The 24,422-nt window shown below is 40.7% G+C and overlaps 2 protein-coding genes across 2 annotated transcripts in view; one reads left to right on the top strand and one right to left on the bottom strand.

Annotated features, from left to right (window-relative positions):
- Nucleotides 1–1,292: 1,292 nt before the first annotated feature.
- Nucleotides 1,293–24,422, bottom strand: part of cfap44 (cilia and flagella associated protein 44) — a 29,437-nt gene continuing 6,307 nt past the window's right edge. The window contains exons 12-28 of the mRNA XM_079659973.1: nucleotides 24,069–24,124; nucleotides 23,756–23,918; nucleotides 17,441–17,571; nucleotides 16,430–16,638; nucleotides 15,766–15,907; nucleotides 15,122–15,299; nucleotides 14,102–14,343; nucleotides 13,492–13,711; nucleotides 12,363–12,566; nucleotides 7,648–7,843; nucleotides 7,440–7,553; nucleotides 7,065–7,195; nucleotides 6,765–6,881; nucleotides 5,949–6,150; nucleotides 4,906–5,066; nucleotides 4,518–4,652; nucleotides 1,293–2,064 (exon numbers count right to left, since the gene is read on the bottom strand). Coding sequence (XP_079516099.1) covers nucleotides 1,783–2,064; nucleotides 4,518–4,652; nucleotides 4,906–5,066; nucleotides 5,949–6,150; nucleotides 6,765–6,881; nucleotides 7,065–7,195; nucleotides 7,440–7,553; nucleotides 7,648–7,843; nucleotides 12,363–12,566; nucleotides 13,492–13,711; nucleotides 14,102–14,343; nucleotides 15,122–15,299; nucleotides 15,766–15,907; nucleotides 16,430–16,638; nucleotides 17,441–17,571; nucleotides 23,756–23,918; nucleotides 24,069–24,124 — 2,883 coding nt within the window. The 3' untranslated portion in view covers nucleotides 1,293–1,782. The remainder of the gene's footprint in view (nucleotides 2,065–4,517; nucleotides 4,653–4,905; nucleotides 5,067–5,948; nucleotides 6,151–6,764; nucleotides 6,882–7,064; nucleotides 7,196–7,439; nucleotides 7,554–7,647; nucleotides 7,844–12,362; nucleotides 12,567–13,491; nucleotides 13,712–14,101; nucleotides 14,344–15,121; nucleotides 15,300–15,765; nucleotides 15,908–16,429; nucleotides 16,639–17,440; nucleotides 17,572–23,755; nucleotides 23,919–24,068; nucleotides 24,125–24,422) is intronic.
- Nucleotides 18,968–23,265, top strand: LOC307024652 (gastricsin-like). Its single transcript, XM_079658969.1, has 9 exons — nucleotides 18,968–19,427; nucleotides 19,587–19,728; nucleotides 19,839–19,956; nucleotides 20,239–20,357; nucleotides 20,747–20,946; nucleotides 21,074–21,190; nucleotides 21,324–21,471; nucleotides 22,437–22,535; nucleotides 22,648–23,265. Exons 1-9 carry the CDS (start codon nucleotides 19,372–19,374, stop codon nucleotides 22,810–22,812), a joined length of 1,164 nt encoding a protein of 387 aa, XP_079515095.1. The 5' UTR covers nucleotides 18,968–19,371; the 3' UTR covers nucleotides 22,813–23,265.

Below are 24,422 nucleotides of genomic sequence, written 5' to 3'. Positions count from 1 at the left end.
TTTTTAATCTTCAGAACAATCATTTATAAGAAAGTGCTTTACTGTTACTAAGAGTGTTAATTGACTCCCTGTCTGCTTGAGTCTGGTGCTTTAACCTGGCTGAGGAGACAGCCCGGTCCTTGTGTGCTGATTTTGGTGCGTCCTGTGGGGTTGATCAAACAGCACAGTTTGTCCCGACCGGGCTGATTTCCTTACAGCGCCATGTCACCTCTCACTGCCTCTGAATATCGAGCATGAGACTAACGATATACCAAGTGGGAGTGGCTTCCAGGTAGTGCTTGATTCCAGAGAGAGGTATTTTTCTTCCTACTACCATCTATAAAGGGCCATACCCCAGGTGCTTTCAGATGCCTATGTTTGATACTTTGTTCTTACTAATTTCTATGAACATTTACCAACTTTGATTATTAATATATATTATTAGTATTAAACAAGAAGTGGATAGATCAGTGAGTGAATTGAATTAGAGAAGAATAACATTTTCTGTTGAAATGGTCTGCTTAACATCAATGTTGTGATCATGGTGATGTTAAGTCTGATTAACGTCAGTGTTGTTCACATTGAGTTTATAAATCGTTTCAAGAATTAAGTTGAACCAATGCTGCTTAGTCGATTTCATGATATAAGCCTCTCCCATTGTAATACACATTTACTAAATCTGATGAAATGTATTGTATAGTTTTTATTATAAAATCTTCACTATATGTATCAACAGGAGACACATGTTGAGATTGTCAGAATGATGGTGAAAGCCCCAAAGTATTTAAATCAAATGCAATATTTTCCAACCTAACATTTGAAATGCATTGTATATGTCTTCTTCATACTTTGCATTATAAAGTTAAACTGCTATGCAGGCTGAACAATGAAAAAAGCTTATGATTGATGTTCTTTATTATTAATTGTGCTTTTAAGTTTCGTTTTGAGAGAAAGCCTTGACTGAATGGAAAAGTACTGCAGGCTTTAAGTTTTGTTTCAACAGAAATCACCAGACCAGGTGGAATTTCCATAGACTCTTAACTCAACACGAAGCTATACAGCCACACACACACACACACACACACACACACACACACACACACACACACACACACACACACACACACACACACACACACACACACACACACACACACACACACACACACACACACACACACACACACACACACACACACATTATTTTATTGTTGGTTACAGGGTCATTGTACTCTTCATGCTGGCAAACTATCAAACTAGGATGGCTTATAGAATAGAATCGTGATTGGGTACATATAGACTTTTCTACTAACAAGTGAAAATGATGCTGTGAAAGAGGCCTATTCATCACGTCTTTGACTTCATCTTTTTGGCCACAACTGATCAGATATTCTCCCAAAGTTGTGTCACTATCTGAAAAGTTGGTGCTAATTTCCCTAATTTGTCAAATTATTGAGTTTTTTCACCTTAGTTTTCTTAGTTTTTAGTCTCGTTTCTGCTTTTAACCTATATTGTTTGTATACTTTTGTACAACAGTATGACCGACCCGATGTGTGAAGTCCATTGATGAACGGTGGCCGAAGGAATTGAGGGATGGACATACAGACAGAGACTCCTTTTTCATTCATGTTAGCTTAGCTGAGGGTGATGTGATAGGAAAAGTTTTGGGGTCAATAATATAAAAAGGTTTGCACTGCGCAGCTTTTTCAAAAACAAACATAAAAGCCAGAAAACCGAAGTATTTTTTAATCTTCAGAACAATAATTTATAAGAAAGTGCTTTACTGTTACAAAGCAGTGAGTGTTAATTGACTCCCTGTCTGCTGGAGTCTGGTGCTTTAACCTGGCTGAGGAGACGCCCCGGTCCTTGTGTCCTGGTTTTGGTGCGTCCTGTGGGGTTGGGCAAGGGGATGATCGGGGGCAGCCGGGCCTGGGCGGGGGGCAGGACGTGGCCTCCTTTACGGGACAGGAGGCCGATCTCTCGCCGGAGCGCCTCAGCCTGCTGTGATTGTGTCTTCACCAGCTGCTGGAGCCTCTGGATCTCCGCCTGGTCCACACCTCTCCTGTAGTCCTGGGACTTGTTGCCCTGGATACGCACAAACACATTTCTAAGGTATGAGTGGTGCAGTGATGACTGTATTTGAGTATTCCGAACCAGAAGTTACCATCGAGAAACCCTATTGGATTTCGATACATCACAGCAAATAATCTTCAAATATAATATCCAAATATTATCGTAGACGTTAAAAACCCCAAGCCTGTTTTTCAGGTTTCAGGCTCGAAAATGACATTCCCAGAACAAATGACCATATCTTCCCTTCTAAAAGGGTTAAATTAATAATCTTTTTTCTCAAAGTAATGATAAACCTGTGAGTTGGATGTAGAAAAGTCAGAATCAATATGGATGTTTTTTATTTTAAAGACAATTCAGATTGAACATGGTAAAAAACTGTAAATTATAGTGTCCGTCCAAAACATATGTTTTACTTATAGTGAAAACTAACCTTGAATGATGGGTTAGTAGACTAAAAGCTTTAGGAATCCAAAGTACAACATATAATAAGTACCCTGAATCAAGATTGATGCAAAAAAAGTGATATTTGACCTTTTTAGACAGATTTAGCAAAAAAAACCTCTTCTGGGGCCATTTGGGTGGATTTTCCATATCTCTGGCCCCCCTTCTTCGATTTTGACATGTGACATCTCTTTCTGACCGTTAGAGCCAATAGAATCAAAGGGAAATCGCCCCGCACACACTCATGTTAAAAAAAAAAAGATGGCGTCTTTGCGCATTCAATGAAGCTATAGAGCCTAGGAATGGCCTGCTCTACTTTTTAAAACGGAATTGCAGTTTTATTGCTTATAGATTATCAGAACATTTCAAAGGGGACACAGCCACATTGGATATTAACCTATGGATTAACTACATCATCGTTGGTATCGTTTTAATGCCATTGAAGACCAGTTTAGACCAGACAAAGACGAAGGTAAGCCATGTTAGCGTTGTGGGCTACCTAGCGCCACTTGTTTTGATGTACGTTTTTGTTGATAACGTCACAAGTTTGTATCTTTCAGTGTTGAGGTGGGCACCGTTAGATTCTGTGTCTTTACGATCATAAACGGTGTGTTGGGTGTGCAGCTAGGATAAGTAATAAGGGAGCTAGGAGTGATTTTCGGTGCAGTAATAGGTTAGCATTTTTCGCTCGGGGCTAATTCAGAGACATTGTGTGTTTTTAAAAAGAAAAAAAAAGATCAGTTAAATGAGTTTTTTCCCGTTATATGGATATAAAATATTCATAGTTTATTAAATATTAAGGTTCCTTAGACGTTGTTTCCTGCAAATGATGCGATTTCGGCCCCGGAACCGGGTCCGTGGGGCCTAAGAGGTTAAGGAGTCTAATTTAGTCAACCCGCCTTTTTAAATTGAGTTAAAACAATAACCTATTACATGCAATTACCACAAACAAGACTGGGTGTGATCACTGGGTGTGGATTGTTTCTTGACTGCTCTAGTAAATCATTTTAAAGGTCACCTATCATGCTATTTTCAGGCAATAGAATAGGTCTCAGACAGGCCACCCCTCCCTACACGCAGATCAGGCCCCACGCAGACTGCGTTGGGCCATCAAGTTTGCATTAACTTTGCATTAACTTTGCATTAACTTTGCATTAACTTTGCGTGGGGCCACAAGTTGGCCAGGGGCAGCCCTGGTCTCAGATATATACAAACATGTCTATGAAGTGTTTTTCTCAAAATACCAAACAGATCACCCATTCTAGCCATGCTTCATATTGCTCTATTTCACTTCCTGTTACAAAAGCGCTGATTCTGGGTATAAAAATATAAAAAATGAATTAAAAATAAGAGATTCTACCGGCAGCTACTGTCTAAACTAAATACTGCCGTGATGAAACGCCACATCATGGATGATCAAGGATTCTCTCTGAAACAGTATGGAGCTCAAAGGCTTTCTCTCTTGCCGGTTATTCCACAAGGTGAGTTCCTTTTTATTTCCTGCTTCTTCACACACATGCTCTCCAGTACAGGTTAGCTCTGAGTGTTAGCGATGCTAATGTAAACACCGACCATATTACGTCCAAAACAGTCAGGCATTGTTTCTGATAGCAACTTTCTGATAGGGCCGTGGGTCCACATTTCAGATATTACGTCATATCGGACGCAAATCTGGATCAGCTCCGTTGTACCCCCGTTTTTAGAGATTTGGGTACGGAGGAAAAGAGAGGGTTTTATTTTCTGACGCCGGGGACACATCTTCATGTATAAAAGACATAAAAAGTGCATTTTGCATGATAGGTCCCCTTTAATATAACATCTAATAGATCACATGACTATGTGTAATGTCTGTCGCCCTCTGCAGATTAGAAAGGGAAATACAATTCTGTGTGTACAGAATGTGTCTCTGAATTAGCATGAAATAAAGCTCAAGGAAAGGGGAAGTTTAATAATCCTATACAACAGTGGGGATCCAAGATTTGTTTGATAATACATATAAAAATAATTGAGGGCACAGAAATTACCATTTTCCTCTGGCTAGCGTTGATTTTACGCTCCAGTTCTCGGTTCTGGTCCATAAGAGTCGTCATGCAGAGGACTCGCTCAGTGTTACACCTGGTCACCTCCATCAAACGGTCACGCGCCTCTTCGACCTTGGCCTAAAAATCACACACACAAAAATACAGATATCTCACAAGGTGCTCAAACGTACTTACACACACACACACACACACACACACACACACACACACACACACACACACACACACACACACACACACACACACACACACACACACACACACACACACACACACACACACACACACACACACACACACACACACACACACACACACACACACACACACACACACACACACACACACACACACAGAGACGTCAGCGTACATCCCACTGTTTGATTTCCTTGGCGTATGCAGCTTCTCGGAGGAGTTTCTCCTGCTTGAGCTCCTCCAGCCTCCTGTTCCCTGACAGCGTCTGCAGAGCCTCCAGGTCCACCTCCCTCCCAAACTTCATCATCATCAGTTCGTGGCACTGCTTCTCCAGAACTGCACCAACACACACATCAGTCTCTAGTCAGTACATTTACCTAAGTACAATACATTGTTATTCCACTACAATTTGAAAGCCAATATTGAACACCACAAAATGTATTTGACAGTTCGAGTTACTTTACGGACTCAGATCAATAGCCACTACAAAATATAAATAAACATATTGAAATATAATTATAGGTTAGCAGCAGTAAGTAAAGTAATTAAATTAGCTCCACCTTGACCAGCTGTAATAGACACACTAATGCATCAACAAGGTTCAAGGGTTCAAGGTTCAAGGGTTCAAGGTTCTTTATTGTCAAACTAACATAGCTACAGTGTAATTATGTCGTTGAAAATCTTAGGTTACCAAACCAGTAATTTAATATTATATGATTCTGAAAAGTGCCACTACACATGATGAGTACTTGGCTTTAAGAAATGTTGTGTCAGCTGAATTGAATGGCTTCTTGCATTAATGTACATTTCTCAACGATATTGAAGTGACTGTTCATTTTAATATATTGATTATATTATATTTTTATACACATTTTTATATATATTTGTTTTTTTTATTTGGGATTGTGGGAAACGGTATTTTGATCTCTGTCTGTACACAGAAACTGAAAGATTGACAATAAAGTTGACTTTGACTTTAATGGCTTTAAGTGCATTTTACAACTTTGAGGACCTGCTGATTTAAATAAGAGCTCTTCGAGAGAGTTTTCTTTTAAATACGCTGATCAACATTTGTTTCTTTCCCAATGTAAGTCAATGGGAAAGAGTCTTTTTGGACCCGTTGATGTAACGGACTGACCAGAAGTTGTCGTACCGTGGTTTGGCCACTAAGACAATCAGCTTCAACGCCTGGCGATCTTCCTGTACGTTTGGTCTTACCCTCGATTTTGACTTTCATGTCCTTGCGGTCATGGGTGAGGCCGACGTACTGCTTGCGTGCATCGATGTACAGATCCTTCTGCTGGCTCTTCTCCTCCTGCAGCTGCTTGATGCGATCCTGCAGACGGGTCAGCTCCTTCATGTCCAGCACCAACGCCGGGCTCTGGTCGGACGGCACTGAGCCGTTAACAACAAACATAATCTGGTGCAGGGTTGGAGAAGGTGGAGGGAAGAGGGGAGGAAATGCAGGAGATGAGAAATTGTAAGGAAGTCAAAATTCCCAACTAACAGATAAACTTTAAACCCGTGTTTCAAAAACGGGGCTATCAAAAGACACAGGCAGAATATTTTTTGTTGTTATTTATGTTTTTGTGTCAATTTTTGTATTTTTTTCTGTATATTTTCAGTGTGGGTCTTTGTTTTGTATCACTTATGACTTAAAATAAAAAATATTGAACATGAAAAATGAATAGCACTTCTGTTTGTTAGCAACTCATATTAAAACAAATATCTCATTTTAATTTTCACGTATGAAATGTGCATATCTGAGGATATTTAAAATAGAACTTTCATTTTCATAGTATTTATATTATCAATTCATCATGTGACTAATTTCTAACCAATCGGCATCTTTGACTATTTTCTGACTTTTTTTGGTCCAAACAATTCATCTTTTAATCAAGAAAATAACCAACATACAGTATATCAGTTATGAATATAAACTGTTGCGGCCTTAGATAGTAAAATAGATTTAAAATGTGCTTTCAAGTCTGATGACTAGAACCTGTGTCATCTTCACTCTGTTGTCGTGTGTACCTGATGCAGTCTGAGAGGAACCACCACATCCAGCTCGTTTATTTTCTGCTGTTTCTCCCTGTTGACTAACTCCAAGTCGTCCTCTGCTGCCTTCTGACTGCTCTTCACCGATTTCTCCTACAGAGACAAACACAACGTAACGCTATTAAAGATTAAAACTGTTGGTGAGGAGATCCATGTTCATATTGTGGCCCAACCTTATACTTCCTGACCTCTAACAACACACAGCAGCGTATGAGAGCACATGGTGATAAAGGAACATGTGAGATGAGACAGAAAGACAGGGAAAATAGTTTTGACCTTCTTGACGAGCATGATGCACTCCTTTCTCAGAATCTCAGCGCTTTTCTTCTCCTCCACCAGCAGCTCCTCGAGGTCCATCCGACGCTCACGCAGCTGCAGAGTGTTCCCAAACAGCGCCGGCACACAGCCTGAGACACACACACAGATTCTTACTTATAGTTAAGCTACAATTCAACTTGGATCACACTGAAGCACCGCCTCATATCCACTGTGTCTATTCAGCTTAAGTAGTGTTCAGACGTATGGCCTAATATAACATGTACTGTGTTATTTGGTTTGGGTATAATAAGTCTGAAATTAGCAACTATAACTTTTAACTATAGGAATCCAGACCTTTCTAGGTTAGACATGTTTTACCATCACCACACTGACCTGGAGGGCAAACTTCGTCCAGAGCAGCTCCTCCTTCATCTGAGCCGCTGTCAAAATCATCGTCATCATCATCCCAGTCAGAGTCGTCATCAGAGTCTTCCTCATTCTCCTCTTCTTCCGTAAATGCAAATTCAGATCATAACAGACACATATTTACACACACACCATCACACTTGTTACATTTCACGCTTGTGTTTCTTCCTCTCACCTTCATTCCCAGTCGGTTCCTTTTTCTTAACTCGTTTGATCTTCTTCTTGAAGACTTTGGTCAGAAACTCCTCAAACTTGTTCTCTTCGCCCAGCGATGCGTGGAAGGCGGCGTAGAGAGCTTTCTCTCTCTCCTGCAGCTTGACTATGTCAGCTCGCTTCACTTCCAGCTGCTCATTATACTCCTCCAGCTTAGACTGAGGAGAGAGGTACACACCAGATGAGGACCTATTGAAAGGAGCCTATGATTCAAAGCCGTTGACCAATCACAACAGAGCTGGCCAGCCAACCAATCAGAGCAGACTGGGCTCTGACAGAGGGTGAACAGAGGTAAAGAGCTTTTGAACATTAATGCATGGAGACATGTCCCAGTAGAGACACTACATACTGATATACACCTGAACATCAGCAGGAGAGGACTCTTTAAAGTAGAGACACTACATACTGATATACACCTGAACATCAGCAGGAGAGGACTCTTTAAAGTAGAGACACTAGATACTGATATACACCTGAACATGAGCAGGAGAGGACTCTTTAAAGTAGAGACACTACACACTGATATACACATGAACATCAGCAGGAGAGGACTCTTTAAAGTAGAGACACTACATACTGATATACACCTGAACATCAGCAGGAGAGGACTCTTTAAAGTAGAGACACTACACACTGATATACACCTAAACATCGGCAGGAGAGGACTCTTTAAAGTAGAGACACTACATACTGATATACCTGAACATCAGCAGGAGAGGACTCTTTAAAGTAGAGACACTACATACTGATATACCTGAACATCGGCAGGAGAGGACTCTTTAAAGTAGAGACACTACATACTGATATACCTGAACATCAGCAGGAGAGAACTCTTTAAAGTAGAGACACTACATACTGATATACCTGAACATCAGCAGGAGAGGACTCTTTAAAGTAGAGACACTACATACTGATATACACCTGAACATCAGCAGGAGAGGACTCTTTAAAGTAGAGACACTACATACTGATATACCTGAACATCAGCAGGAGAGGACTCTTTAAAGTAGAGACACTACATACTGATATACACCTGAACATCAGCAGGAGAGGACTCTTTAAAGTAGAGACACTACATACTGATATACCTGAACATCAGCAGGAGAGGACTCTTTAAAGTAGAGACACTACATACTGATATACCTGAACATCAGCAGGAGAGGACTCTTTAAAGTAGAGACACTACATACTGATATACACCTAAACATCGGCAGGAGAGGACTCTTTAAAGTAGAGACACTACATACTGATATACCTGAACATCAGCAGGAGAGGACTCTTTAAAGTAGAGACACTACATACTGATATACCTGAACATCAGCAGGAGAGGACTCTTTAAAGTAGAGACACTACATACTGATATACACCTGAACATTAGCAGGAGAGGACTCTTTAAAGTAGAGACACTACATACTGATATACACCTGAACATCAGCAGGAGAGGACTCTTTAAATAGAGACACTACATACTGATATACACCTGAACATCAGCAGGAGAGGACTCTTTAAAGTAGAGACACTACATACTGATATACACCTGAACATCAGCAGGAGAGGACTCTTTAAATAGAGACACTACATACTGATATACACCTGAACATCAGCAGGAGAGGACTCTTTAAAGTAGAGACACTACATACTGATATACCTGAACATCAGCAGGAGAGGACTCTTTAAAGTAGAGACACTACATACTGATATGCACCTGAACATCAGCAGGAGAGGACTCTTTAAAGTAGAGACACTATATACTGATATACACCTGCACATCAGCAGGAGAGGACTCTTTAAAGTAGAGACACTACATACTGATATACACCTGAACATCAGCAGGAGAGGACTCTTTAAAGTAGAGACACTACATACTGATATACACCTGAACATCAGCAGGAGAGGACTCTTTAAAGTAGATACACTACATACTGATATACACCTGAACATGAGCAGGAGAGGACTCTTTAAAGTAGAGACACTACATACTGATATATACCTGAACATGAGCAGAAGAGAACTCTTTAAAGTAGAGACACAACAAACTGATATACACCTGAACATCAGCAGGAGAGGACTCTTTAAAGTAGAGACACTACACACTGATATACACCTGAACATGAGCAGGAGAGGACTCTTTAAAGTAGAGACACTACATACTGATATATACCTGAACATCAGCAGGAGAGGACTCTTTAAAGTAGAGACACTACATACTGATATAAACCTGAACATCAGCAGGAGAGGACTCTTTAAAGTAGAGACACTACATACTGATATACACCTGAACATCGGCAGGAGAGGACTCTTTAAAGTAGAGACACTACATACTGATATACCTGAACATCAGCAGGAGAGGACTCTTTAAAGTAGAGACACTACATACTGATATACACCTGAACCTCAGCAGGAGAGGACTCTTTAAAGTAGAGACACTACATACTGATATACACCTGAACATCGGCAGGAGAGGACTCTTTAAAGTAGAGACACTACATACTGATATACACCTGAACATCAGCAAGAGAGGACTCTTTAAAGTAGAGACACTACATACTGATATACACCTGAACATCAGCAGGAGAGGACTCTTTAAATAGAGACACTACATACTGATATACACCTGAACATCAGCAGGAGAGGACTCTTTAGAGTAGAGACACTACATACTGATATACACCTGAACATCAGCAGGAGAGGACTCTTTAAAGTAGAGACACTACATACTGATATACACCTGAACATCAGCAGGAGAGGACTCTTTAAATAGAGACACTACATACTGATATACACCTGAACATCAGCAGGAGAGGACTCTTTAAAGTAGAGACACTACATACTAATATACCTGAACATCAGCAGGAGAGGACTCTTTAAAGTAGAGACACTACATACTGATATGCACCTGAACATCAGCAGGAGAGGACTCTTTAAAGTAGAGACACTATATACTGATATACACCTGCACATCAGCAGGAGAGGACTCTTTAAAGTAGAGACACTACATACTGATATACACCTGAACATCAGCAGGAGAGGACTCTTTAAAGTAGAGACACTACATACTGATATACACCTGAACATCAGCAGGAGAGGACTCTTTAAAGTAGATACAGTACATACTGATATACACCTGAACATGAGCAGGAGAGGACTCTTTAAAGTAGAGACACTACATACTGATATATACCTGAACATGAGCAGAAGAGAACTCTTTAAAGTAGAGACACAACACACTGATATACACCTGAACATCAGCAGGAGAGGACTCTTTAAAGTAGAGACACTACACACTGATATACACCTGAACATGAGCAGGAGAGGACTCTTTAAAGTAGAGACACTACATACTGATATATACCTGAACATGAGCAGGAGAGAACTCTTTAAAGTAGAGACACTACACATTGATATACACCTGAACATCAGCAGGAGAGGACTCTTTAAAGTAGAGACACTACATACTGAAATACCTGAACATCAGCAGGAGAGGACTCTTTAAAGTAGAGACACGACATACTGATATACACCTGAACATCAGCAGGAGAGGACTTTTTAAAGTAGAGACACTACATACTGATATACACCTGCACATCAGCAGGAGAGGACTCTTTAAAGTAGAGACACTACATACTGATATACACCTGAACATCAGCAGGAGAGGACTCTTTAAAGTAGATACACTACATACTGATATATACCTGAACATGAGCAGGAGAGAACTCTTTAAAGTAGAGACACTACATACGTATATACACCTGAACATCAGCAGGAGAGGACTTTTTAAAGTAGAGACACTACATACTGATATACACCTGAACATCAGCAGGAGAGGACTCTTTAAAGTAGAGACACTACATACTGATATACACCTGAACATCAGCAGGAGAGGACTCTTTAAAGTAGAGACACTACATACTGATATACCTGAACATCAGCAGGAGAGGACTTTTTAAAGTAGAGACACTACATACTGATATACACCTGAACATCAGCAGGAGAGGACTCTTTAAAGTAGAGACACTACATACTGATATACACCTGAACATCAGCAGGTGAGGACTCTTTAAAGTAGAGACACTACATACTGATATATACCTGAACATCAACAGGAGAGGACTCTTTAAAGTAGAGACACTACATACTGATATACACCTGAACATCAGCAGGAGAGGACTCTTTAAAGTAGAGACACTACATACTGATATACACCTGAACATCAGCAGGAGAGGACTCTTTAAAGTAGAGACACTACATACTGATATACCTGAACATCAGCAGGAGAGGACTTTTTAAAGTAGAGACACTACATACTGATATACACCTGAACATCAGCAGGAGAGGACTCTTTAAAGTAGAGACACTACATACGTATATACACCTGAACATCAGCAGGAGAGGACTCTTTAAAGCATGGAGACATGTCACAGAAAAAAGGCACAAAATACAATGATGAACCTGAAAATGAGTAGAATAGGGCCCATGTAATGTAGTGAACACCCCATGTCATCAATCTAAAAAATAGACTAGAACTACAGCATTAAGTAGCAAAGAACCAAAACAAATTCCTAAAAAATGATAGTATATTTTAGAGATAGGTCAACAATATTACATAATCTACTCTAAACAGATAGCTAAAGGGCTACACCTGAGAAGATACTCCACATGATTTAAACTGTTTCCCACCGTGATGCTGATCTCCTCCTTCGTGCGTGCGCTGAGGTTCTCCTGCATGCTGTCCTCCCTCCTCTCAAACTCCTTGAGGAGCAGCAGCTCCTGGTAGAGCGTCAGCTCACGGAGGTCAGCCAGCTTCAGCTGCCAATCCAGAAGCAGCTTCTGGTGGCGCAGCAGCACGAGCTCCGCGTCAAATTGCCACACCGAACTCTCCATCTGACGAGGTGAAAGACATCCGCAGAATGTCATATTCTTAAACATTGTCAATAATAAGACTACCCTTATAAAGGATTCATAAAGGGTTTATAATTAGGTTATCAATTAGGTTGTAAACACTTAAGGAACCATTTATAAACCAGTTCTAACATACATCAACACAGGCTCACTATTTGGCAAGATGACTAAGCCTTATATTGGCTACCTAGCTTACTGCGTCTTCTTCATCAGCCAGCATCCTTGGTATCTGTTGTTCTCTGAGTTGATTCCCCCCCCCCTTCCATCTTGATGTTTCTTGGCATCTCTTTATGACCATTTATTTACGAGTTACTATGAGTTTATAGTCGCTAAAAGGGAGCCTTGTTGTAAAGTGTAAAATACATTCCCATTTATTTATGAGTTAATACCATTTCTAATAAGGCTTAGCAGTACAGATAAATATGGGCTCACTATTTGGCAAGCAACCGGTCACAGTTTCCCTGTTTATCTCATGTCTTGTAAAAGCTTATTAAGGATTCATAAAGTGTTCACAACCTAATTAATAAATGACTTACAAACTGTTCGTGAAGCCTTTATAAGGGTAGTCTTATTGTAAAGTGGTACCTAACATTCTTATTCTAGAAGATTGTGTTTGTGGTTACACATTTAGGGCTGGACACCCCTGTCTAAAACAATCTTTCTTCTGAATGCACCAATATATTTTTGAGATTTTGCAAGTGAAAAGAAAACCTCCATATTCACATTACATTACATGTTTCTGTTCAGTATGAAGACTACTTCTAAATTCACCATGGGTAAATATTACGTAATGCCTCGCTTGCATATTCAAACACTGCATACCAGAAAACGTGTAATATATAAAAATCGCCTTAAAGAGCACAAATAATGCTTGTTTTCAGATTCTATAATAGACTCCAAAGCAGACCTGCTCCAGCAGAGAGTCCTGCTCGTGCAGCAGTCTGATCTCCTCCTCCCTCCGGAGCTCCTCCTCCAGCTCGCTCAGCTCTGCTCCTTCCTCTTCTTCTTCTCTGGTTACAGATGAAGCTGAGTGACTCAGAGTCCCTTCCTCTCTTCCCACCTCCTTCTCCAGCTGCGCCAATATATAGGTGCTGTCCTCCTGCTCGTCCTGCTCCGTGCTCTGCATCCTGTTTAAATATTTGTAAACTATGAATTTGCACTATCCTCCTTTTAATGAACACTTTCATCGTTGTACCTTTAATCTAAATGTCTTTTTTATATGTCTACTCTGTGTCTAAGTCTTCTACTGGTATCTGTGTGATATCAATGTTCTGTGAGATGTCTATGTGAAGCACTTTGAACTGCACTTATTGTATGAAAGGTGCTATACAAAAGCATTCAGGAGCTATATTGCTCTTAGCGATGGTTTCAGGTTCAAACATTTGATATACACAGTCACACATTAAGAAATGTCATCTAAAGATAGACCTCTAAGCCAGCTAAGTATAATAGTGTACAATAAATGTTTTGCTACTTTGTCATTTCAATTTGAACCTGGATCAAACGGGCTGCTGTACCTCTGATCCCTCAGACGACGGTAGCGCTCTAGGGTTGCACGGTTGAACTGCAGCCTCTTCTCGGGGGTCTCCTCTGGTAGTATTGCAGGCAGGGTGGGTGGAGGGCGGTGGAGATGGGCCGGCAGACGCATCTGCACAGTCAGGACCTGTTGAGTCTGAGAGCGCAGCTGAGACACCAGGCGGACCTTGGAGTCCCGCAGCGCCACGATCCGTTGATTCATCTCCGTCTGCTTCTCCCGGATCTGTGGGGACGGATGGACTCACTAACTGAATCTGCTTTGAATGCAACTCAAGGATCTGTCCATCATACATCAATCCTTCGCTTATTTATATTAGTCTATTTACAATTCGTATTAACAGACAAAGAACAAGTCATTGTGAAAATTGCATATGGTAAAAAAAAAATCATTAATTCATGTAAAATAGTTATATATAAAGGGAGGATGTGCAATAGAAAGATACAACCAAACATATTCATAAATATGTAATAAGTTGAAGTAAAATGTCCAATAAAAGATCAAGTAAAATAGAATAAAAATATTTATTTAAACATAAGAAGTAAAAGGAAGAATGTGCAATAAAAAGACAATGACTGATGGTGTGTGTGTGTGTGTGTGTGTGTGTGTGTGTGTGTGTGTGTGTGTGTGTGTGTGTGTGTGTGTGTGTGTGTGTGTGTGTGTCCTAGCATTACTATCCTTGTGGGGACCTACATCTGTTACAGTCACGCGTGGGGACTCGCTTATGTCCCCATAAGGGAGGTCCCCATGAGGGGAATCATTCAGGGTGAAGACTTGGTTAGGGTTTGGCATGTGTTGGTTAAGGTTAGGATAAGTCTCCAGGAACTGCATGTAAGTCAATGTAATGTCCCCTGAAGTGGTGTGTGTGTGTGTGTGTGTGTGTGTGTGTGTGTGTGTGTGTGTGTGTGTGTGTGTGTGTGTGTGTGTGTGTGTGTGTGTGTGTGTGTGTGTGTGTGTGTGTGTGTGTGTGTGTGTGTGTGTGTGTGTGTGTGTGTGTGTGTACTTTTTTCTCCAGGCCTATCAGCTCTGTGCTCTTCCTCTCAGCGTTCATCCTCAGGTGTTTGGGCATCGTGAAGTCTTTGTCTGACTTCAGTTTTAAGTCTCCGAGGTTCTCTTTGGCTTCGACGATGGCCTGCACATCCTGCGGATCCTCGCAGTTCTCGCTCGGCTTCTCTGCGTAACTGAGACACCAAAAGGCCGTCACAGTTTTGTACTAGCATCACAATAGTTACAATAGAGATCCACCAATCATGTTTTGCCCCACATGACATGTTTTTAAAATTAAGCGCAAGAAACATATGAATAAGGACTGTTACCGCACCAGGAGAGGGGGGTTTTACTCAAGTTTCTAAGATCCAACTCATACATTTGTGAGAAAAACGTGTTCTTTGGCATTCCCTATCACCAACAACGTCTGTGTGGTGAGGATTATGAAGTTGATTCCTATGAAGGTGTGATCTAATATCAAACAATTTCGCTTATTCTATGAACTTCAATCTCTGAAGTTTTTTACTCTGAATATTACCCTCTTTCCCCGGGCTTTAATTTGTCTTTTTTAGCTACAAAAGCCATCAAAGGCAACACAATGACTATAAAGAAATAATAATGCCATTTATAAATCTAACTAAAATGATGTTAGACACTCACAGTTGGGCCCATTCCTGCTTCCTCTTCTCTATCTTGGCTCGAGCTTGTTCAGCTTTCTCTGCAGCCTTACGGAGCCTCTCCATCTGCCGGTCTCCCAGCTTCACCCCTTCCGAGCCGGCCACCAGGGGGCACAGATCCTCCTCTGAAGGACCCAGGAGTGACCAAGTGGCAGACATTATAAGAGAGCTGTCAAAATTCTCTTTTGATTAAACTAGATTATATAAACTTGTATTGATCCCATTTTAGGAAATATTTGAAATTCTCAGGAAAGGAGCTTCAATGCTTCATTAATGATATGCACAGCACAGCAGTAGACCCCATAAATGATGCTTTTATTATTATTTTTAAGAGGAGGGGCAACCATTTCCTTTTACTTTCCATTTTTAATTACAATTCTAACCTTGGTAATGTTATATCTTTTTCAATGTCATCAACACTTATACTCATCACACAATGTTGATTATTCTCTCAGAACTAGCTAAATACATGGGTCTGGGGTAGAGATCTTCAGAATTGGTTTGGTAACTGCTGTGTCACCTCATGTCTTGTGAATTTTCCGGCCGTAGCTCCAAATAAACCGTAAATGTTTGCCATCAAGTTCCAGCTCTCTCCGTGTCTCTCTGAGTCTCGTCTCCATTGCTTCAGAAGTTTCCATCACACCTACCTCCCAGCATGCTGCTGTCTTTGGCAGGTTCCACTCTGGGTCTTCCATGTTCCGCTGCAGCAGCCCCGTCTCCCTCAGGCCAGCCGGGCCTCGTCTGATGTCTGAGCTGCGCTGAATGCTCCGGGAGCGTGGGCAGGCTGTAGGTGGAGACTCTGTGGTCGCTGCAGATGGCGACCACGGTAACCACTTTGGAAAGAGAGTCTTTGAACCTGACAACAAACATGAGAGGTGGGTTTTATTCTGGAGTCTTTAACTCCTAACTACCTGCAGGGGCAGAATGGACATGTTATGAAAACGTCTAGTTAGTCCAATTTGTTAACTATGAAGAAGGGATTTATTAACATTCTACATGTCCACTCAATTTCCATCAAAGTGTCCTAACTTAGTAAAACGTATTAAAGTTAAACGTATTAACAAGTAACTTAACAGACATGTTACGAAATATCAGCCACAGATATATCAAAGGATAAGTATTACACTCATAGACAGACAACACTTCTTTAAATTGTATTAAAGTCAAATACACAGCAAGTAAGATGTTTTCAAATAATGTTTTTATATCATACTAATGATCTAATGAATACACCATTTACTACTACTACTACTACTAATAATAAACTCAACAATAAGTATTTTAAAGCCGCAATTACTTTGCACACTTTTAGAATGTTAATACCGGTAGTATTCGTTGCTTATATTATGTTGGCATAGGGATGGTCTATTATAGTGTGTTCTAACTTTATCTGTATTTTTATATTGTGTTTTTTATATAGAGATACTGTTGACATGTATATGTTTATTTCCTACTCTATTTAATTTTTTAATTCATGTCCAATGCCTTGTTTACGATCTGCCGTGAAAATATATTTCCCAAGTTAGTTGAAGTTCCTTCAATAAAGTCAAACTATCTCATCTAATGTGTGTGTGTGTGTGTGTGTGTGTGTGTGTGTGTGTGTGTGTGTGTGTGTGTGTGTGTGTGTGTGTGTGTGTGTGTGTGTGCTCAGCCAGTACCAGTCCTGCATTTTTCTGAGTGCTATGCTGCAGCGCTCCTCCTCCCAGGCCACCTGCTCCCTCACCAGCCTCACTTGCTGGGCCTTCTCCCTCTCTGCCTGCTCACTGAAACATGGGTGCAGCTGCAGCTCCTACACACACACACACACACACACACACACACACACACACACACACACACACACACACACACACACACACACACACACACACACACACACACACACACACACACACACACACACACACACACACACACACACACACACACACACACACACACACACACACACACACACACACACACACAATGACTTGAAGTACATGAATTCCCTGGAAATCTTAATGATATTATGCCAAACCAAATACAACGTTCTTAACCCCATACTTTAATGGTTGACTTTGTGTGAAACAGATATGAATCCCCCATTGAAAGGTAAAGATGTTTTCTAGGTTCCAGTAACATGCTTTCTTAAAAAGTCAACATGCTTTCCACACTTAGATGGTGGATTGTGGAAACCAGTTTTGATAGATTGCTGAGACATCCCATGTAGGGGAGGCCTACTTGTGATTCATTTCCATCAAACTGACATAAGGTGACCTCTCGAAGTCTGTGTCCACCACTGAAACATACCTTCTGTTTGGAACCAGAGCCCAGTCTGCTCTGATTGGTTAGCTGGCCGACTCTATAGCATTGCAGCTTTCCCAATAGGAAAGGGGTACTCCACCTATATGCAAGCTTACATCACACCACCACATAGGGTCCTGTGTACACAATGTCATTTGTCCCATGGAGAAAATGAGAATGTGCTGATCTAATCAAATTGCATTGGGGTCATTAAAAGAAACTGTAATCAGAGTTCCCCCATGCTACTGGTCTGCTTTGATATAAAACAAGGTGCTATTGGCAGCAAATACAGAAGAAGTAAAAGCCAATCTTGGGGGAGATGTTATTATTACTATAGTCCAGTCAAAGCACAAAGAATAAAATCAATTAACATTCATAAATAAGCTGTATTTTTCATTGAATGACCTTGAGCTTTTCAAAGGAATAAAAGCTATCAAATCCAAACACTGTTAAACGTTTTGATAAGCCTAACGACACAAGAGCGTTTCGATTAAACTGTGTGGTTAAGGTGCTACTGATAGTGAAGTCCTGATATAACAATCGTTTTTTCATTTGCGGAAAGTGACCGTTCGAAACAAGCTATTAAACTTGACCTTGCTGTTGATATTTATATATATAGACAGATTTGTTTTAATTCTGCAAAAAGGTATAAATAACTCAGCGTAAGCGCCGAGCACTCAGCATCATCTTCTTGAAAGACAGAAAATATATAAATAGACACATGTATCATACCTCTTCATAACATTCAATAAAAGCTAAGTAATTACTATATGAAAAGTGTCAAATTCAGACTCAGACGATTGCTAACAAACATCAGGTAGGATTTTCTGTGAAATGGCAAGATGGGTGGGAAGGGGGAGGGACGGGGTGTCATGGGAAAAGGATTCCATATATTTTATATAATTTGTAACTGTGTATATAAGTCCCTTTTTGTGAGGGCAAAAAAAAACAATAAAAAGTTGGTCACAAAAAGAAAAGTGTCAAATTCAAAAACTCTTGAGTTAATGTCACCAGTACATTATTCCAATGGATCTACCCAAATGGATGACATCTTATTATGTCCTTGATTAATATGATGTGTATTTGGCTCTGTGGCTTTCATTGGAGTCAGTGTTTATTGAATTAATGTTGTGCAAATGAAGTGTGTAGCTTTTAGAAAAAACCTGTAAGGGTCACCCTGTCTGAGTCGTCATATGACTGAAGTTTTGATAACAGTCTAGCTGATAGGGGCCGGAACATGTGTATATAAAGCCTGTTAAGACTCCGAATTGTATTCAGGAGTGTTGTGTGGACAAGAGGCATCATGAAGTGTCTTGTTGCTGTTTTGGTCTGTGTGGCGCTTGTGGAGGGAATCGTCAGGTAAGGAAATCATCTCTGTATTTCTCTGAGCCTGTTTCGTAAAAGAAACAATTTTATTTTGATGAGAGAGCAAATGTCTTTGAAGATCAACCGCTAAAGTTGCTAAGGATAGTTATATCAGGTTCAACTTCTTCATGTTTATGCTTCCTTCTTCCTCAGGATCCCTCTGAGTAAGCACAAGTCTATGCGTGAGGCTCTGAGAGAGAAGGGGATCGAGCTGCCTTACCATGATCCGGCTCTCAAGTACCAGCCTGATGAGTTTTCCACCTCTGCCAACATGTACATCAATAACTACGCTGACGTAAGAAATCCTAGCTTAACGCGATTTGACACACATCCCTGACTGATGGGTTTGCATTTTATTTGATTATATTCTTCTCTTTCTTTAACTCCAACCAATGCAATACCCAGACCACCTACTATGGCGCCATCAGTATTGGAACACCCCCCCAGTCCTTCCAAGTGCTCTTTGACACCGGCTCTGCCAACCTGTGGGTGGACTCCATCTACTGTAGCACTCAGGCCTGCAGTGAGTATGAACCAACAGGCGTTACATGACTAAATCCCTCATCTGTCACAAAACTGATTTTGCATGTAGACATAAAGCTCACATAGGCCAAGCGTGCAGAGCAAGCCATCGTGCGTCCATGAGATTACATTATTTAACATCATGGGACTTAGAGTTTAAGTGTGCTCGCAGGCATGCCACTTATAATGTTGAGTCTTTAAGGACCCATCCGCAACTGAATAACATAACTATCAAAAGACTGTTTGTTGACATGCCTCCAGAGATAAACTATGTCATTCACAGACGCACACACAAAGTTCAACCCCCGGCAGTCCTCTACCTACTCTGCCATTGGAAAAACCTTCTACCTGCCCTACGGAGCCGGAAGCCTCTATGGTACCTTTGGATATGACACTGTCATTGTGAGTCAGAGCCACCAAACACACATGACTAGTTCTTAGTGACTGAGAAAGAGTACTACCAGAAAGCATAGTATGTCAATAACACCTCAAAGATCGATGTCTCACAGTTAGAACCTACCAGTCAAAGATGTTGCATTGGAAAGATTCAGTAGGAAGATCTGTGTGGCAGTTTTCAGTTTTGAGTGTGTAGTAAGTGTGTATTAGTGAAAATATATACATTTGTATATACACAAAAAAAATATTTTTGATGAGAGACAACAGAGGCCCACCCTAGTTGTTTTTTTTAACATTGCTGTCTACACTCATATAGGCTGTTAGCTTGAACATGTATAACTACAATCTATGAATTGACATCCTACTCATGGCAGTGGTTGGTTTTGGAACCATAGGTTGGTGGCATTGAGATCAACCGCCAGGAGATCGGTCTGAGCACAAATGAACCTGGCCAGAACTTTGTGGTTGCCAAGTTTGACGGCATCCTCGGCCTGTCCTACCCAAGCATCTCCGCTGGAGGAGAGACTCCCGTCATGGACAACATGATGTCTCAAAACCTGCTGAGTGCCAACATATTTTCTTTCTATCTCTCCAGGTATAACTGTCACAAGACTTCTATGAAGCACTGTAAATCATACGCTAACACATGGAGGATATCACCTCAGATATTACTGCATATCCACATTGTGAGCTTTCAGATAAGTTTTGGTTGTTTGATTCAGGGGAGGACAGGAGGGCAGCGTGCTCTCTTTCGGAGGAGTGGACACCAGCCTGTACCGGGGACAGATCTACTGGACCCCCGTCACCTCTGAGACCTACTGGCAGATCGGAGTTCAAGGGTCAGTGCTTTTCATCATTCATTAGTAATGTTAAATTATCAAATGATCTTCCCATCTTCCGATGACTTGCATTACTTCAGCGCGTTCCGAAATAACTGCAAAATTTTTTTTTTACTTTTGTTGTGCTTTGTAGATTCGAGATCAATGGTAGAGAGACCGGCTGGTGCTCTCAGGGCTGCCAGTCCATTGTGGACACTGGAACCTCCACACTGACAGCCCCAAGCCAGCTCATTGGTCACATCATGCAGGCCATCGGCGCTCAACAGAGCCAGTATGGAATGGTAAGACAAATGAACAGACAGACAGACACTCTCATGTTGAAGAAGTAGGAAAATAAGCATGTATACATTGGGCCGGTTTCTTTTAGTTTCTGTCTCTTCTAATAATAATATAATAATAATAGACTTTATTTGTATAGCACCTTTCATGCACAACAATACTATTACAATGGTATCTAGAGAACAAGATAACACATCTACAGTGATCCCGTGAATTAAAGCTGACAAGAAATTTAAATATCTTTAAATAAAATAATAAGGGCTTTCCTGGACTCAAACCATCTCGGCTGCCAACAAGAAATATAATAATATTAATAAATAAATATAAATAAATAAAGGGAAATAAGCTATGAAGAAACAGAAAAATAACAGTAATAATAATGAAAGAAATTAAATGGGAAATGGATGAATAGGTGAATTAATCAGAAAAGGAAGAGATGTGTGCGTGTATATATATATTTATTTATTTGACTATTTATCTATTTATTTACCTATTAAACAATGAAGTATAACTATATTATGAAGCAAATCATGTATAAATACAACGCCATATGCATACATGAAATGTAACTGACACTGTAATCCCCCTACCCCCCACCCTTCATGTTATTGTCCAGTCCTATTTGTGACGTGTGTGAGCCATGTCCTTGTCCGTATGTTTATGTCTTTGAAAATGTTTAATAAAATATAAATGTTAAAAAAATTAAAATGTTGAAAAAAAAGAAGCAAAACAGAAAGAACACAGTAAAACATGGACAATGATACCAGTGAGAATTGAAAGTTAACCCAAATTAAAAGCCATATTAAAAAGATAGGTTTTTAATTTGCTTTTAAACATTTCACGGGAGTTTGCTGTTCCATAGTTTAGGGCCGTAACAACAGAACGCAGCCTCCCCAGATCTCTTGTGTGATACCCTTGGAATTTTCTAAAAGCAATTCTAATGTCTCTCTGTTGTCTTGATCTTCAGTACATGGTGGACTGCAGCCAGCTCAACAACCTGCCAACTCTCAGCTTTGTTATTAGCGGTGTTGCCCTCCCTCTGCCTCCTTCTGCTTACATCACTCAGGTAAGTTCCTTCATGCCATGCACTCAATAAGCATGTATTTCTGTGTGTGTGATTTTTCTTTAGTTTGTTAGCAATGTCATTTACCTTTCCCATCTCCTGTCTCCGCCTACAGCGCTACCAGAATGGAAACCAGTTCTGCACTGTGGACATCGCCCCCACATACCTGCCCTCTCAGAACGGCCAGCCCTTGTGGATCTTTGGGGACGTGTTCCTCAGAGAGTACTACTCCATCTACGACCGCACCAACAACCGTCTCGGCTTCGCTTCAGCTGCCTAAAAGTCATCATTTTAACCTAACCAGAATATAAGGAGTCTGTGTCCACTCGACCACTGCTTCTGATATATTGGTGTTAATATATAGTTAAATCCCAGTGGTATGTTAAAATAAAGTTAATTTTGTGTATTAAAAACTAAAATAAAGGAAAATCTGAACATTAAATAATACATTTTGTTCGAGTGCTTATCTGCTTCTGAGTGTACGAGGTCTCTGCAATGCATGTCAACAGAGTGTGGCCCCAAGCTGCACAGAGTACCAACAACAGCAAAGGCCTCAGTCCTTTCCTTCAAGAGTTCAAACACTTGACTGATCCCATATATTATTTGTTATTACAATTGTTTTTCCCTTTCTAAAATATTCTGTGATATTTACATTTCAGTATCTCTATCACATGAGATACAGCCACCTGTGCAGTGTCTACATTACAGTTCCTGTCACGCCATGCTGTGTACCGCTTGCACATCGTGACTTCCTTTGCATTTAGCCCACCTCTGCTTGGGATCATTCTTAATAATAGGGATTTGAAGCTAAGGCTTACCCGTCATGTTCCCCTCCATACTAAGAATCATACCACTTGCATGCAGAAAAAGAGCCATTGGTCTCTACCTATTCTGAATTGTGATATTGCTAAGCAAGACGACAATCCTACCACAGAGGACTCTCAGGCAGGGGGGGGGGAGTGTGTGGGAGAGAAACTCCTTCTGGAGGGAACACAGGGGTTGTAGCCTTTACAGACCATGCACAAAAACCTATATAACACACAACAGGGAAAGGGACAAATCCAAAAACCATAATACAAATGTTTTACCTAGCTTGTTTTTTCCCTTAGTATCATGTCTTTTGGTTTTCTTATTGACTTATTTGTCTTTAAATCGGAACATATTCTGAAGAACTCAGTGGTCGGACATTAGAATACAGATGACGGTGATCCGGGTGTCCGTACCTCAGGTTTCAGACGGACATGCTCCGGCAGACTCTGGTTGGTGATCAGCAGCTGTTGAAACTTCTTATTCAGCTCAGCCAGCTTCTTTCGCTTCGCTGCGATCTTAAGCTCCGCCTCTCGTCGCTGACGGTCCTTATCCAGCTTCTGCTTCTCTGACTCTATGCTGGAGGGAACACAAAGTTAGATGAGTGATTTCATGACAGAGTCCCTTAATAATAGGAAGCCAAATGCAGTCGGTGTCAACTGTCCGAATGACAGAGAAAGATACAGATACATTGAAAACAAGAATGATCAACAGATCATTCGCGCTCACCTGCAGGCTGCTGGGTCCTCAATATCCTGGGCTAACGCCTCATTCTCAAGGCCCACCTGTTCGAATAACAAGACATTATACTTTTTTATATAACAATCCGTTTGCACCATAAACTGTTTGTTTTCTTGCAACAAATCTGAACTATGTGATGACCTCAACAGTCAAAGTCAACTTTTCCAAATGTTTGACACAAGCTAGGGAACACAAGGACCCTGGGCGTTCATACAAATAAGAAACACACATTTCGTAGCAATCTATTCAAATTGGTGGACAGACTGACACATTTCCTCTTTGATAAGGCTTATAGTTAGGGCTGGATCAGGCTGACCTTTAACCAGACCCTATGCTGCTATA

Source organism: Notothenia rossii (assembly GCF_949606895.1).
Source record: "Notothenia rossii genome assembly, chromosome: 11".
NCBI classification, from domain to species: Eukaryota; Metazoa; Chordata; class Actinopteri; order Perciformes; family Nototheniidae; genus Notothenia; species Notothenia rossii.
This window is presented reverse-complemented; position numbering and strand designations above follow the sequence as displayed.